Source organism: Orcinus orca, chromosome 7 (genome assembly GCF_937001465.1).
Source record: "Orcinus orca chromosome 7, mOrcOrc1.1, whole genome shotgun sequence".
Classification (NCBI taxonomy): Eukaryota; Metazoa; Chordata; class Mammalia; order Artiodactyla; family Delphinidae; genus Orcinus; species Orcinus orca.
In genome coordinates, this window is record NC_064565.1 from 48,603,960 (window position 1) to 48,619,625 (window position 15,666).

At 38.6% G+C, this 15,666-nt stretch overlaps 1 protein-coding gene and 1 long non-coding RNA gene across 14 annotated transcripts in view; one reads left to right on the forward strand and one right to left on the reverse strand.

Annotated features, from left to right (window-relative positions):
• The window catches only part of LOC125964950 (uncharacterized), a 340,974-nt gene extending 328,491 nt beyond the window's left edge, over positions 1-12,483 (forward strand). For both annotated transcript variants that reach the window (XR_007478280.1, XR_007478281.1), the window contains exon 2: positions 11,068-12,483. This is a non-coding gene — a long non-coding RNA (uncharacterized LOC125964950). The remainder of the gene's footprint in view (positions 1-11,067) is intronic.
• WDSUB1 (WD repeat, sterile alpha motif and U-box domain containing 1) overlaps positions 1-15,666 on the reverse strand; it is a 76,745-nt gene that overhangs the window by 48,757 nt on the left and 12,322 nt on the right. For 11 of the 12 annotated variants that reach the window (XR_004481542.2, XR_004481543.2, XM_004266286.4 and 8 more), the window contains one exon: positions 14,227-14,320. The exons of the other annotated variant lie outside the window; for it this stretch is intronic. Coding sequence is in view for 9 of the 11 variants with exons in the window: in XM_004266286.4 (XP_004266334.1) it covers positions 14,227-14,320 (94 nt within the window). In the remaining 2 variants the exon portion in view is untranslated. The remainder of the gene's footprint in view (positions 1-14,226; positions 14,321-15,666) is intronic. 12 annotated transcript variants of the gene reach the window in all.

The window sequence follows — 15,666 nt, forward strand, 5'->3', positions numbered from 1 at the left end:
CTAGTACATTCTACTTGATTCTTGTTCCAAATAGCATTGCTATTATTGATATGGCCATGCCTTAATTACTAATCAATATGTATATATGTCTTGATTGTGACTCATTTTTGAAAATTATGATTCTAAACTTGATATGGACCCTACATTGTTTCTTTCAATGCTATAAAAATTAAAACAACCAGGGCTTCCCTGGTGGCGCAGTGGTTGAGAGTCTGCCTGCTGATGCAGGGGACACGGGTTCGTGCCCCGGTCCGGGAAGATCCCACATGCTGTGGAGCGGCTGGGCCCATGAGCCATGGCCGCTGAGCCTGTGCGTCTGGAGCCTGTGCTCCGCAGCGGGAGAGGCCACGACAGTGAGAGGCCCGCGTACCACAAAAAAAAAAAAAAAAAAAAAAATTAAAACAACCATCTGGGTTTATTCTAGTGGTGAAAAAGAAAACCATCATACAAAGAAAAATGCAATAACATAACAAACTACTTAATTGAGAACAACAGACAAATATGTTTCTACATGATATTTTCCCCGATATAGCTGTTATGCCATGATATATGTTGCAAAGCAAGAAAACATATCAACAATACGAGTGTTACTGCTCTCTGCACAACTTTAATAGTATTTGTACTTATTATTATTAAAAGGTAGCTGATTACAGTCTGACCACAGGAGTCACACCTATTAGAAGGCTTAAAATTCTTTTAAGGACTTCCCTGGCAATCCAGTGGTTAAGACCCAGAGCTTCCAATGCAGGGGGCTCAGGTTCGATCCCTGGTTGGGGAACTAGGATCCCACATGCCACCAAAATTCCTTTGAATAAGACTTAAAATTTCATATTTAGTAGTCTCTCCAGTGTTGGTGATGGATTTTGACTACAGAATCTTTGCCATAATTTCAAAATAGAACTTATACGTTGTTCAATGTAAAATAAAATACAAGCAAATAAGAAGCATATAAATGCATTCTGGCATCAAAAACCAGAATTATAGCATTAAACATTAAATTCCAGCCAAAAAACACTGAGAAACTATATTAGCAGCTAATATGTATATGCTAGACATGATTTATAGACACTCTTATTTTGTCCTAAATTCCTCAAAGTACAAAGTATTATTTCTGGAATATCTAAAATTCTTAGGGAAAACTTCATTACTTCTTAGCATCCTTAAAACAAACTAAAAGGAATTTCCACTTTCTGAGACTACCACTAGTGCAATTAAAACTAACTCATCCTAATGATGTATCACTTGAGAAGCTGAATCATCATTAGATAGTCTTGTAGGCAACAGATAGCCAGCCATGATGGCAATGAAATAGGTTCACTTGCTGATGAGGTATAAAAATGAATTTGAGAAGCAAAAGGCCAAACATGAAGAACTCTTTAAGAGTCTACTGAATCTATGCAAGAAGACTAGAGATTATGGGCAGAGACCTGTGGCCATTTAGAGATTAAAAGGATTTTAAACTCGCCTCCTATAGTCCCTAATTTGACTAATGGGAATTCAAAGGAAGATGTAATGGGATTTGATAACTGATTAGATTTGGGGGGAAGGAAATTAGGATTAGGGAAAAATAATAGTTTTCAATATTCAAGATTTGGGTTTCAAAGGCAGAAAATAATTATAACCACTGTAAACAGACATAAAATACCTTGAAACTACTAAAACAATATAAAACCTCAAAATATTCCCTAAATAGAACGTGAGCCAACAGCAAACAAAAATTCTGATTGTTTGGTGCCGCTGGTTATACATTTCTTGCCTGCTATATATAACTCTTACCCCTGCTATATATAATTCTTTCAGTACCCACAATCTGCCCTGTCACCTTAACCTCACTTTCCCTTATAAAGGATGCATTAATTGTTAAGTCTTTTTGATACTCCATTCCTACCATTTTGTGGCACTCTAAAACCTTAACTCTACTCACTCAAGAATACAAGAGAGGGCTTCCCTGGTGGCACAGTGGTTAAGAATCTGCCTGCCAATGCAAGGGACACGGGTTCAAGCCCTGGTCCGGGAAGATCCCACATGCCGCGGAGCAACTAAGCCCATGCGCCACAACTACTGAGCCTGCGCTCTAGAGCCCGCAAGCCACAACTACTGAGCCCACGTGCCACAACTACTGAAGCCTGCGCACCTAGAGCCCGTGCTCCGCAACAAGAGAAGCCATGACAATGAGAAGCCCGCGCACCGCAATGAAGAGTAGCCGTCACTCACCACAACTAGAGAAAGCCTGCACACAGCAACGAAGACCCAATACAGCCAAAAATAAATAAATTTGTTAAAAATAAAAGAATACAAGAGAAACACGCCAATTTTATCTGCACAGCTGCTAGGCAAGAGCAACAACACATACAGTTACGTGCTTGATATGGAAGAGCATATAATCACAAGCTCAAGGGAGATGAGTGACACCGTAGTGACGTCGTACAGCCACCCATGTCACAAATCACCTAAAGCATTTTAATTCAAACAGTTTTATACAATGACCAAAAAACTAATCAAATGAAATTACCCACAACTATTTCATTAGGTCAAGTATGTTCCTAAGGTTTAAAGATTTATTTTACACTCACACATTTTTATTTTAAATATATATCTATGTTTCTTCGCATTCGGAAAGTATGTGTAGTCTCTTACAAAGATGTAGAAAAAAGAAGATAAAAATTATGTGAAGAAACTGGGGAGGAAGAGAACATAAAGATGAGGTGGGGGAAAGAGGTGAAGATTAAGATTAGTATTTAAAATATATGTCACAACATAGAGTCCACTTTGTTAACAGAGGGCTGCAAGTTTGTTGCCGAGCTTCTTCAATAGCAATTTAAAAAAGGAAACATGCTCTGTCATACAATTTAAGATAGAAACACAAACCCAATGTATGGGAAAGGGACATCAATTCTTTAGACTGAGACCTGTAGGAACTATTTTCCCCAAAGTCTTTACAGAGATGATGCTATGAAACATAGTCCCCAACAACTCTTCCTGAATGAAGATGGTAAGTTTCAAACAGCTGTTTTATAATGCCCCTCAGTATAGATCAATGGCTAAAACTTAACCCAGAAAAAGCAGAAATCAGAAAATGAGTAAAATAATATGTTATATAATTGCCTAATGTTCTGGATTACAAAAATAATACATAAAAATAATATTCTTGTAATATACATAATATTTAATGAACCTATACTGAGCAATTATTGTGCCCCAAACCTAATAAATGCTTTGCCTGCATTTTCTTATTTAAGCTTCATAACACTCTTATGAGGAAAGTGTTCTGACTTTCCCCATTTTATAATTCAGAAAAATGAAGCCAAGAGAAGATATGGAACTAGAACTTGTTTGAGGTTGCATAGCTAGTGCATGGCAGGGCTGGGATTAAAACTCAGTAACCTGTGTTTCTGGATTTTACACTTCCTAGAACATCATCCCCCATGAATTATTAATATTAATTAATTATTATTAATTAAACTTGATTCATAATGGGCACACACCCTGACAGTTTTAGCCTAAAAACTTACAAAACAGATTGCCTGACTATTCAAATTTCACTAGAGCTTTCACAAGACATCTATTTTTTCAAGCCGTGTAATATCTAATAACCCTCATGATAAGCAAACTGCAACATGGACTCTGTCTAAAGAACTGACTTGTTCAATAGTTCTGTTAACAATGTTGTAGAGAGTACGGGGAAATAAATGATGATTTGAGTTTTGGAAAGGTGACCTTAAGCCTTCTTATGCTAGTCATTACTGAGTGAGAGAGGGTGGCTGTTGAGCCATTACTAATTCATGACAGTAAAACTCTGTTGTCCACATTTATAAAAGATAAAACATAAACAAGCATCTTGTTGAGAAGAGGGGGGACAATTACTTCCAGTTCTTTCTGGAATAAGATCCCTGGCCTCTTTTCTCCCTCTCTTGCTTAGCAGGAAAGGAATGACAGATGACTGGAAAGTCTGGGGAAGATGCTGGGCCATGTGGTTCAGCCCCTTCTGGATTTTCTTTTTTCTGATCTGCCCTTTCAGGGGAAGTCTGCAGTGGTCCATGCCACCCAAGAGCAGGTGAACAAGTCAGCTGCAGATCTACAGTCCTGCTATCTAGTAGTTATCTGTCCAGTATTTCTTACTGGTTTTCAACTCAAGAAGAAGAAAAAAAGATGTTATTTTTGAACTCTTAAAACTCTTAGCAATGATAGCCATTCTTAAACTGGTTTCCAAAGAATCATAACTACTAGAACTGAGAATTTATGGAAAAAGGCAACCTCTATTTGAATTACAAAGATTGACTCTTCCTGTTTGAATAGCAGCTAATTCATATAATGTTAACTTTATCTGGTTGGATCAAGAGAAGTAAGGGTGAAACAAAACACAAATTCGGCTAAGGGGCTAGAGGAAACTTATTAGAGGAGAGATGTGGAGAAAGATGTAGAGAAAAAGCTCCTACACATTTTGCTGTATGACATGTGATGCCATCATAGCCCTGAGAGCTAATGAAGTGTGTGAAGCAGATATGAGAATCTATGTATCTTCTGCTAACCCAGATACTGAAGAGATTTTCATAAATGTAAAACAATGCCACGTTTCTCACTATTTCTGGTTTTATTTCTCCTAAAGAAAAATGTTATGTTAATATACGAGTTTATTATTGTTTAAACAAACTTAAAATATTTTAGAGTCTTCTTAGTTTTATTTTTTATAAATAGCAATATATGGAACCCTTATAAGCAAAAGCTCTTTGGAGTCCTCAATAACTTTTAAGAGTGTCAAAGAACCCTAAGACTAAAAAGCAATGAGGGGGGTGGAGTCAAGATGGCGTACTAGGAGGACACGGAATTCCCATCTCCTCACAACTAGAGCACCTACCAGGCACCGGTGGGGGGCCACGGACACCTAAGGGGACGGGAGGAACAGCCAACTACCAGGTAGGACGTGGGGCGTGGGGGGAGTGAAGGGGGAGGAGAAGTGGATGTGGGACAGGACTGGCGCTGCTGAGGGGCGGCTGGGGGAGGGGAAGGGATCCCACGCCTGAAGAGGGAACTTGGGGAACCACTGGGAGGGCAGAGAATCAAAAGGGGGCGTGGCCAGGTTTCTCCTGCCCACTCGGACCCCCAGGAATCTGTTGAGATCCGGGGCCTGATCCTCTGCCCAGCTAGGCTCCCTCCAGCTGTGCAGGTCCTGAGGGAGTGGGAGGGTGGGAAGGGGGAGCAAAAGTAAAGGCCGGACCTCCGGGACCCCTGAGGGGAAGCTGGGGGAGGGGAGGAGTTCCTACACCCAGTGGGACCCACCCACGGTTAGGGGTCCAGCAGCGACGGGGGAGACACTGGGGGAGACGGTACGGCAGGGCGTAAAGGAACAGAAGGGAAAGGGGCCAGTGCTTTCCCTGTCCACTCAGGCATGGAGAAGCCTGTTGGGCTCCCGGGCCTAACCCTCTGCCCTCGGAGCCTCCCTTCTGCTGTGCAGAGCCCAAGCCCCGCCCCTACACCCCCACCCAGGGCCCCACCTCTACACTCGGAGACCCCCTCCAACGAGCTGGGCCTACACCCATCCACACACCCTCACTCAGGGCCCTACCTCCAAACTCCAGAACTCCACACTCCAGAGGACCCCCTCAGGTCTTGATGCCTCTCCCATTCCGGGCAGGTCCTAAGTAGAGGCCCCACCCCACACCTGAATGTCCCCCCCCCACGCTGTCCCCCCCCCAGGCCCCGCCCCAGGCTCAAACGTCACACCCCCACCTGCCTAGGTCTCACCCCACCCTAAACCCCACCCCTGCCTAAGTTCCACCACTGCCAAAACTCCACCCCCATAGTCAAGGTTTTTTTTTTTCTTTTTGCCTTTTTTAGATTGGAGTTCTGTTTTACCTTGCGGATTCACTGTTGTTGATCCTTCTACATTTTTATTTTTCCTAATAAACCTTTTATTTTTCTAATTCTACTTTATTCTTTATACTTTGTTATTGCTCTCTCCTTTTGGCTTGTTCTCCCACACACACTTTTTTCTTTTGTGGCTTTATTTTACCTTGCTGCAGTTGTTTCAATTATAGTTTTATTTTTCCTAATACATTTTTCATCTTTCTAATTTTATTTTATTATTCTTTGATATTTTACTGCTCCTTTCTTCTTTTTTTCTTTCTTCCCCCGCCCTTTTTTTTTTTTTTTACCGTGCCATGAAGCTTGTGGGATTTTGGTTCCCAGGCCGGAGGTCAGGCCCAAGCTCCTGTGCTGGGAGTTCCGAGTCCAAACTGATGGACTAACAGAGAACCTCAGACCCCAGGGAATATCAATCGGAGTGACGCCTCCCAGAAGTCCTCATCTCAGCACCAAGACCCAGCTCTATCCAACTGCCTGCAACCTCCCGTGCTGGATGTGTCAAGCCAAACAACCAGTAAGACAGGAATATAGCACCATCCATCAAGAAAAAAAAAAAAAAAAAAGAAACTAGAAAAAAATATGTTACAGACAAAGGAGCAAGGTAAAAACCTACAACACCAAATAAATGAAGACAAAATAGGGAGCCTACCTGAAAAAGAATTAAGAATAATGACAGTAAAGATCGAAAATCTCAGAAACAGAATGGAGAAAATACAAGAAACATTTAACAGGATCTAGAAGAACTAAAGAGCAAACAAACAGTGATGAGCAACACAATTACTGAAATTAAACATACTCTAGAAGGAATCAATAACAGAATAACTGAGGCAGAAGAACGAATAAGTGAGCTGGAAGATAAAATGGTGGAAATAACTGCCAGGGAGCAGAATAAAGAAAAAGGAATGAAAAGAATTGAGGACAGTCTGAGAGACCTCTGGGACAACATTAAACGCACCAACATTCGAATTACAGGGGTCCCAGAAGAAGAAGACAATAAGAAAGGGTCTGAGAAAATATCTGAAGACATTATACTTGAAAACTTTCCTAACATAGGAAAGGAAATAGTCGATCAAGTCCAGGAAGCACAGAGAGTCCCATACAGGATAAACCCAAGGAGAAACACACCGAGACACATATTAATCAAACTATCAGAAATTAAATACAAAGAAAAAATATTAAAAGCAGCAAGGGAAAAGCAACAAATAACATACAAGTGACTCCCCATAAGGTTAACAGCTGATATTTCAGCAGACACTCTGCAAGCCAAAACAGAGCAGCAGGACATATTTAGTGATGAAACGGAAAAACCTTCAACCAAGATTGCCCAGCAAGGATCTCATTCAGACTTGATGGGGAAATTAAAACCTTTACAGACAAGCAAAAGCTATGAGAATTGAGCACTACAAACCAGCTTTACAACAAATGCTAAAGGAACTTCTCTAGGCAGGAAACACAAGAGAAGGAAAAGACCTACAATAACAAACCCCAAACAATTAAGAAAATGGTAATAAGAACATACATACCGATAATTACCTTAAATGTAAATGGATTAAATGCTCCAACCAAAAGACACAGACTGGTTGAACGGATACAAAAACAAGACCTGTACATATGCTGTCTACAAGTGACCCACTTCAGACCTAGGGACACACAGAGATTGAAAGTGAGGGGATGGAAAAGATATTCCATGAAAATAGAAATGGAAATTAAAAGAAAGCTGGAGTAGCAATTCCCATATCAGACAAAACAGACTTTAAAAGAAAGACTACTACAAGAGACAAAGAAGGACACTACATGATGATCAAGAGATCAATGCAAGAAGAAGATATAATAATTGTAAAAATTTATGCACCCAACAGAGGAACACCTCAATACATAAGGCAAATGCTAACAGCCATAAAAGGGGAAATCGACAGTAACACAATCATAGTAGGGGACTTTAACACCCCACTTTCACCAGTGGACAGATCAACCAAAATGAAAATAAATAAGGAAACACAAGCTTTAAATGACACATTAAACAAGATGGACATAATTGATATTTACAGGACATTCCATCCAAAAACAACACAATACACTTTCTTCTCAAGTGCTCATGGAACATTCTCAGGACAGATCACATCTTGGGTCACAAATCAAGCCTTGGTAAATTTAAGAAATTGAAATTGTATAAAGTATCTTTTCCTACCACAACTCTGTGAGACTAGATAGCAACTACAGGGGAAAAGCTGTAAAAATTACAAACACATGGAGGCTAAACAATACACTACTAAATAACCAAGAGGTCACTAAAGAAATCAAAGAGGAAATCAAAAAATACCTAGAAACAAAGGACAATGAAAACACGACAACCCAAAACCTATGGGATGCAGCAAGGGCAGTTCTAACAGGGAAGTTTATAGCAATACAATCCTACCTTAAGAAATAAGAAAAATCTCAAATAAACACCCTAACCTTACACCTAAAGCAATTAGAGAAAGAAGAACAAAAGACCCCCAAAATTTAGCAGAAGGAAAGAAATCACAAAGATCAGATCAGAAAGAAATGAAGGAAACACTAGCAAAGATCAATAAAACTAGAAGCTGGTTCTTTGAGAAGATAAACAAAATTGATAAACCATTAGCCAGACGCATCAAGAAAAAAAGGGAGAGGACTCAAATCAACAGTATTAGAAATGAAAAAGGGGAAGTAACAACTGACACTGCAGAAATACCAAGGATCATGATAGATTACTACAAGCAACTATGTGACAATGAAATTGACAACCTGGAAGAAATGGACAAATTCTTAGGAAAGCACAACCTTCCCAGACTGAGCCAGGAAGAAACTGAAAATATAAACAGACCCATCACAAGCACTGAAATTGAAACTGTGATTAAAAATCTTCCAACAAACAAAAGCCCAGTAGTAGATGGCTTCACAGGTGAATTCTGTCAAACATTTAGAGAAGAGCTAACACATATCCTTCTCAAACTCCTCCAAAATATAGCAGAGGGAGGAACACTCCCAAACTCATTCTACCATGAGAATGAGAGGCCACCATCACCCTGATACCAAAACCAGACAAAAATACTACAAAAACAGAAAATTACAGACCAGTATCACTGATGAATATAGATGCAAAAATCTTCAACAAAATACTAGCAAACAGAATCCAACAGCACATTAAAAGGATCATACACCATGATCAAGTGGGGTTTATCCCAGGAATGCAAGGATTCCTCAATATAAGCAAATCAATCAATGTGATACACCATATTAACAAATTGAAGAATAAAAACCATATGATCATCTCCATAGATGCAGGAAGAGCTTTTAACAGAATTCAACACCCATTTATGATAAAAACTCTCCAGAAAGTGGGCATAGAGGGAAGCTACCTCAATATAATAAAGGCCATATCTGACAAACCCACAGCAAACATCATTCTCAATGGTGAAAAACTGAAAGCATTTCCTCTAAGATCAGGTCCTCTAAGATCAGGAACAAGACAAGGATATCCACTCTCACCATTATTTTTTTTTTTTTTTTTTGCGGTACGCGGGCCTCTCACCGCTGCGGCCTCCCCAGCCACGGAGCACAGGCTCCGGACGCGCAGGCCCAGCGGCCACGGCCCACGGGCCCAGCCGCTCCGCGGCACGTGGGACCCTCCCAGACCGGGGCACGAACCCGCGTCCCCCGCATCGGCAGGCGGACTCCCAACCACTGCGCCACCAGGGAAGCCCCCACTCTCACCACTATTATTCAACATAGTTTTGGAAGTCCTAGCCACAGAGATCAGAGAAGAAAAAGAAATAAAAGGAATACAAATTGGAAAAGAAGAAGTAAAACTGTCACTGATTGCAGATGACATGATACTACATATACAGAGTCCTAAAGATGCCACCAGAAAACTACTAGAGCTAATCAATGAATTTGGTAAAGTTGCAGGATACAAAATTAATGCATTCCTATACACTAATGATGAAAAATTTGAAAGAGAAATTAAGGAAACACTCCCATTTACCACTGCAACAAAAAGAATAAAATACCTAGGAATAAACCGACCAAGGGAGACAAAAGAACTGTATGCAGAGAACTGTAAGCCACCGATGAAAGAAATTAAAGGTGTTACCAACAGATGGAGAGATATACCATGTTCTTGGATTGGAAGAACCAATATTGTGAAAATGACTATACTACACAAAGCAATCTACAGATGCAATGCAATCCCTATCAAATTACCAATGGCATTTTTTTACGGAACTAGAACAAAAAATCTTAAAATTTGTATGGAGACACAAAGGACCCCGAATAGCCACAGCAGTCTTGAGGGAAAAAGAACGGAGCTGGAGGAATCAGACTCCCTGACTTCAGACTATACAACAAAGCTACAGTAATGAAGACTATGTATGGTACTGGCACAAAAACAGAAATATAGATCAACGGAACAGGATAGAAAGCCCAGAGATAAACCCACACACATATAGTCAACTAATCTATGACAAAGGAGGCAAGGATAAATAATGGAGAAAAGACAGTCTCTTCAACAAGTGGTGCTGGTAAAACTGGACAGCTACATGTAAAAGAATGAAATTAGAACACTCCCTAACACGAAACACAAAAATAAACTCAAAATGGATTAGAGACCTAAATGTAAGACCGGACACTATAAAACTCTGAGAGGAAAACATAGGAAGAACACTCTTTGACATAAATCACAGCAAGATCTTTTTTGACCCACCTCCTAGACTAATGGAAATAAAACCAAAAATAAATGAATGGGACCTAATGAAACTTAAAAGTCTCTGCAAAGCAAAGGAAACGACAAACGAGATGAAAAGACAACCCTCAGAATGGGAGAAAATATTTGTAAATTAATCAATGGACAAAGGATTAATCTGCAAAATATATGAACAGCCCATGCAGCTCAATATCAAAAAAACAAACAACCCAATCCAAAAATGGGCAGAAGACCTAAATAGACATATCTCCAAAGAAGACATACAGATGGCCAAGAAGCACATGAAAAGCTGCTCAACATCACTAATTATTAGAGAAATGCAAATCAAAACTACAATGAGGTATCACCTTACACCAGTCAGCATGGCCATCATCAAAAAGTCTACAAACAACAAATGCTAAAGAGGGTGTGGAGAAAAGGGAACCTTGCACTGTTGCGGGGGAATGTAAATTGATACAGCCACTGTGGAGAACAGTATGGAGGTTCCTTAAAAAACTAAAAACAGAACTACCATATGACCCAGCAATCCCACTACTGGGCATACACCCTGAGAAAACCATAATTCAAAAGGACACATGTACCCCAATGTTCACTGCAGCACTATTTACAACAGCCAGGACACAAAAACAACCTAAATGTCCAAAGACAGATGAATGGGTAAAGAAGATGTGGTACATGTATACAATGGAATATTATTCAGCCATAAAAAGGAACGAAATTGGTCATTTGTAGAGATGTGGATGGATCTAGAGACTGTCATACAGAGTGAAGCCAGAAAGAGAAAAACAAATATCGTATATTAACGCATATATGTGGAATCTAGAAAAATGGTACAGATGAACCTATTTGTAGGGCAGCAATAGAGTCATAGGTACAGAGAACGGACATGTGAACACAGAGGGGGAACAGGAGGGTTGGATGAACTGGGAGATTAGGTTTGACATAAATACACTACCAGGTGTTAAACAGATAGCTAGTGGGAACCTGCTGTATAGCACAGGGAGCTCAGCTTGGTGCTTTGTGATGACCTAGGTGGATGGGATAGGGGGTGGGGAGGGGGAGGTCCAAGAGGGAAGAGATATATGTATACATATAGCTGACTCACTTCACTGTATAGCAGAAACTAACAGAATATTGTAAAGCAATTATACTCCAATTAAAAAACAAAAAGAATCACTAATTATTAGAGAAATGCAAATCAAAACTACAATGAGGTTATCACCTCACACCATTTAGAATGGGCATCATCAGAAAATCTACGAACACCAAATGCTTAAGAGGGTGTGGAGAAAAGGGAACCCTCTTGCACTGTTGGTGGGAATGTAAATTGATACAGCCACTGCGGAGAAGAGTATGGAGGTTCCTTAAAAAACTAAAAATAGAACTACTATATGACCCAGCAATCCCACTACTGGGCATATACCCAGAGAAAACCGTAATTCAAAAAGACACATGCACCCCAATGTTCACTGCAGCACTATTTACAATAGCCAGGTCATGGAAGCAACTTAAATGCCCATCAACAGACGAATTAAAGAAAATGTGGTACATATATACAATGGAATATTACTCGGCCATAAAAAGGAATGAAACTGGGTTATTTGTAGAGATGTGGATGGCTCTAGAGACAGTCATACAGGGTGAAGTCAGTCAGAAAGAGAAAAACAAATATAGTATATTAACGCATATATGTGGAACCTAGAAAAATGGTACAGATGAACTGGTTTGCAGGGCAGAAATTGAGACACAGATGTAGACAACAAACGTATGAATACCAAGGGGGGAAAGTGGTAGAGGGCGGGTGGTGGTGGGATGAATTGGGAGATTGGGATTGACATGTATACACTAATATGTATAAAATAGATAATAAGAACCTGCTGTATAAGAAAATAAATAAAATTCAAAAATTCAAAATAAAATACAAAAGAGAGAATAAGTCATAAAGTTTACAGTAAGAAGGTATTATGTGCATTTAATTGGAATCCCCCAATTAGAGAAAGAAAAGGACAGACGCAATATTGGAAGAGATAATAAATGAGAATTTCCCCCCAAACTGATGAAATATCATTCTACATCTTTAAGAAGTTCAGTAAATTCCAAGCAAACTAAATAAAAAGAAACCCAATACTAGATACATCAAAGTAAATGTGCAGAAAACTCAAAAATGTGTGAGAAGCCAGTGAAAAAAATATAAATTATATCCAAAAAAAGCAACAGTCAGAATAAAACTGACTTCTCTGTAGCAATACACAAAAATAATATGGCCTAAGTTGTATTTATTCCAACAAAAGATCAGTTAACATGTGTAAAGCAGGTTTATAAAAATCAGTATAATTTATGACACTTATAGAATAAAAAAGAAAAAGCATATGCTCATTTCAAAAGATGCATGAAAAAATCATTTCATAAACTATAACACCTATTCATGAAAAAAAATTCTTACAAACTATATAGAAGGAACAGAAGAGTTAATAAAGCTTATCTCCCAAAATCTACAGTGATCACACTTAATAATGAAAGCGTTCCCTTTGCAGTTAGGTCAGACAAGGTTGGCTATTTTCACTATTTCCATTATCCTGGTAGCCAGTTAGCCAGTTCAGTAAGGCACAGGAGATACCAAAGGTATAAGGATTAGAAAGGAAGAGACAAAAGCCATAATTAACATATGATATGATTTTATACATAAAAAATCCAAAATTAGAATCTTAACAGATAAATCCAGTCTTTCCATATATATTTCCCTATATTAGCCACATCTTTTATAATAGCAACAAAAAAATTAAGTGCCTAGAATAAATCTAATAAAAGATGAGGAGGACCTCCACAAGGATGACAAATAAACTGTCTTCTATTGAGAGACATTATATTGAGAGAAATCAAAAGACAAATAAATGGAAACATACACCATATTCATGGGTTGGAGACTCAACATCATAAAGATATCAATTCTCCCCCAAATTTATCAGACTCAATACAATCCCAGTCAAAATCTAAACAGGTTTGTGTGGGTAGAGGGAGGAACTGGAGACAATCTGACAAGCTAACTCTAAAATTTACATGGAAGTGTCAAAAGCCAGGAACAGCCAAATTATAAAGGCTCAGAAAGATATCAGAGCAAGGATAAACAGAAAAACAGAACAGAGTAACAGACTGAGAAAAGACCCACACATATATGATCAGTGATTTCTGACAAGGTGGCATATGAAAATGGTGAAGAAAAGATTATCTTTTCACCTTACAGTACTGAGACAACTGGATATCCATGTGGAAAGAAATGAAACTGGATTCCTATCACGTATTATATACATCAGATTTGTTCAACCACTAGGAAAACAAACGTAATGTTGAGTAAAGGAAGCCAGACACAAAATAATTCATAATGTATGATTTCTTTTAAATCAATTTAAAAGGAAAAAGCAATGTTGCATATGACCTGAGGTACTGTCACCAGAAAGGGGCACTTGGAAGGGGAGGACTTCTAGAGGAAAACCAGCAATGGTCTATTTCCTGACGTGAGCAGCGGTTACAAGTTTGCATCACAATGATTTATCAACCTATTCTCTTATGTTTTATGTACTTTTCTGTAAGTCTACTCTATTTCATACCAAAATGGTTTAAGGAAATTAAACTAAGTAACTTACCCTGAAACTAACATCTGCCCATCGTGAGAAAAAGCACAAGTCAGAACAGGAGCACAGTGCCCACTCAGTATACTTTTATATTTTAATTCAAAACCTGCAAACAACAAGGTGAGAAAAATTAGCAAGCTGACTGTGCTTAGAATTTATTTTTAAGTAAAAACTATTTCATTTATTTGTTCAATAAAATCTTTGAGTGCCTAAAAGACACAAAAATGAAAAAAAAATTGTCATGCAACTCAAGTGATTAAGTGGTTTCAAAAGTTCAGCAATGGGTAAAGAAAATGGTGGGGTTAGCAAAGGCTAGATGGGGGTTATAATCATCAAATTATTTTTAAATTAAAAAATTTTAAACTATTAAATATATAAAATTTTCAACTAATTGAAATTTTAAACTATACTTCAATCTTGGTATCTTAAAAAATACACACACACCAACTGCCCAAACGCCTAAAAGAATCAAATACCTGTAGTTTTAAATATCTGATATTATGAAAATATTTTCTGATTCCATAAATTAAAAATAATAGTAATGTAACATCTTATAATTCCGATATATCCTATAAAACTCCTACAAGTATGGTAACACTAAAATTCTTTTTATGCTTTCTATAATTACTGAAAAGGAATATCATAACTCTTTTAAAGGTAAGCTGAGGGAATTCAATGTATTTTAGTAACAACATATAAAAACAATCACTAAGAAGTTGGCCTGGCAAGACAAGGAAATAAGTGAAATCTGTAATTTTCTCGCACCTAATAAGAACTTTTTCGAAGTGTTAATGGCTCTTAAGATAGAAAGCATTTAACTAAACAAAAAGATCATCAGAGCAGGTAAAAGTTTCAACAAATAAAAAATATATATTTATTTCCCTTTATTATTAAGTATTTTATTTCTATCCAAAATAGAAAAAAATATGTTTTTATATGGGACAGCAGATATAGGCATTCAAGGCACTGATCAATACTTAGGCATATACAGATCAATAAGTAGGCACAATCAATCAAACAAAGCAAAAATGTTAAGTTGCAAACTAAATGAAGATTTAATAAACCTGCAACAGGATCCTAAGAATCTATTACATTCGCAAGTATAAGATCCATTTGTCTATCTATTCCTCTCTACAAATCAGCATTAAAATTAGGTGCAGGGGCTTCCCTGGTGGCACAGTGGTTGGGGGTCCGCCTGCTGATGCAGGGGACACGGTTTCGTGCCCCGGTCCGGGAAGATCCCACATGCCACGGAGCGGCTGGGCCCGTGAGCCATGGCCGCTGAGCCTGCGCATCCGGAGCCTGTGCTCCGCAGCGGGAGAGGCCACAGCAGTGAGAGGCCCGCCAAAAGGTGCAAATAATGCTAAATGCTTTATTGAAAGGCTTTAACTGCACATGTTTATATACTGTTATATATGTTTTTTAAAGAGCCAGTGTAAAAACACATTTTCC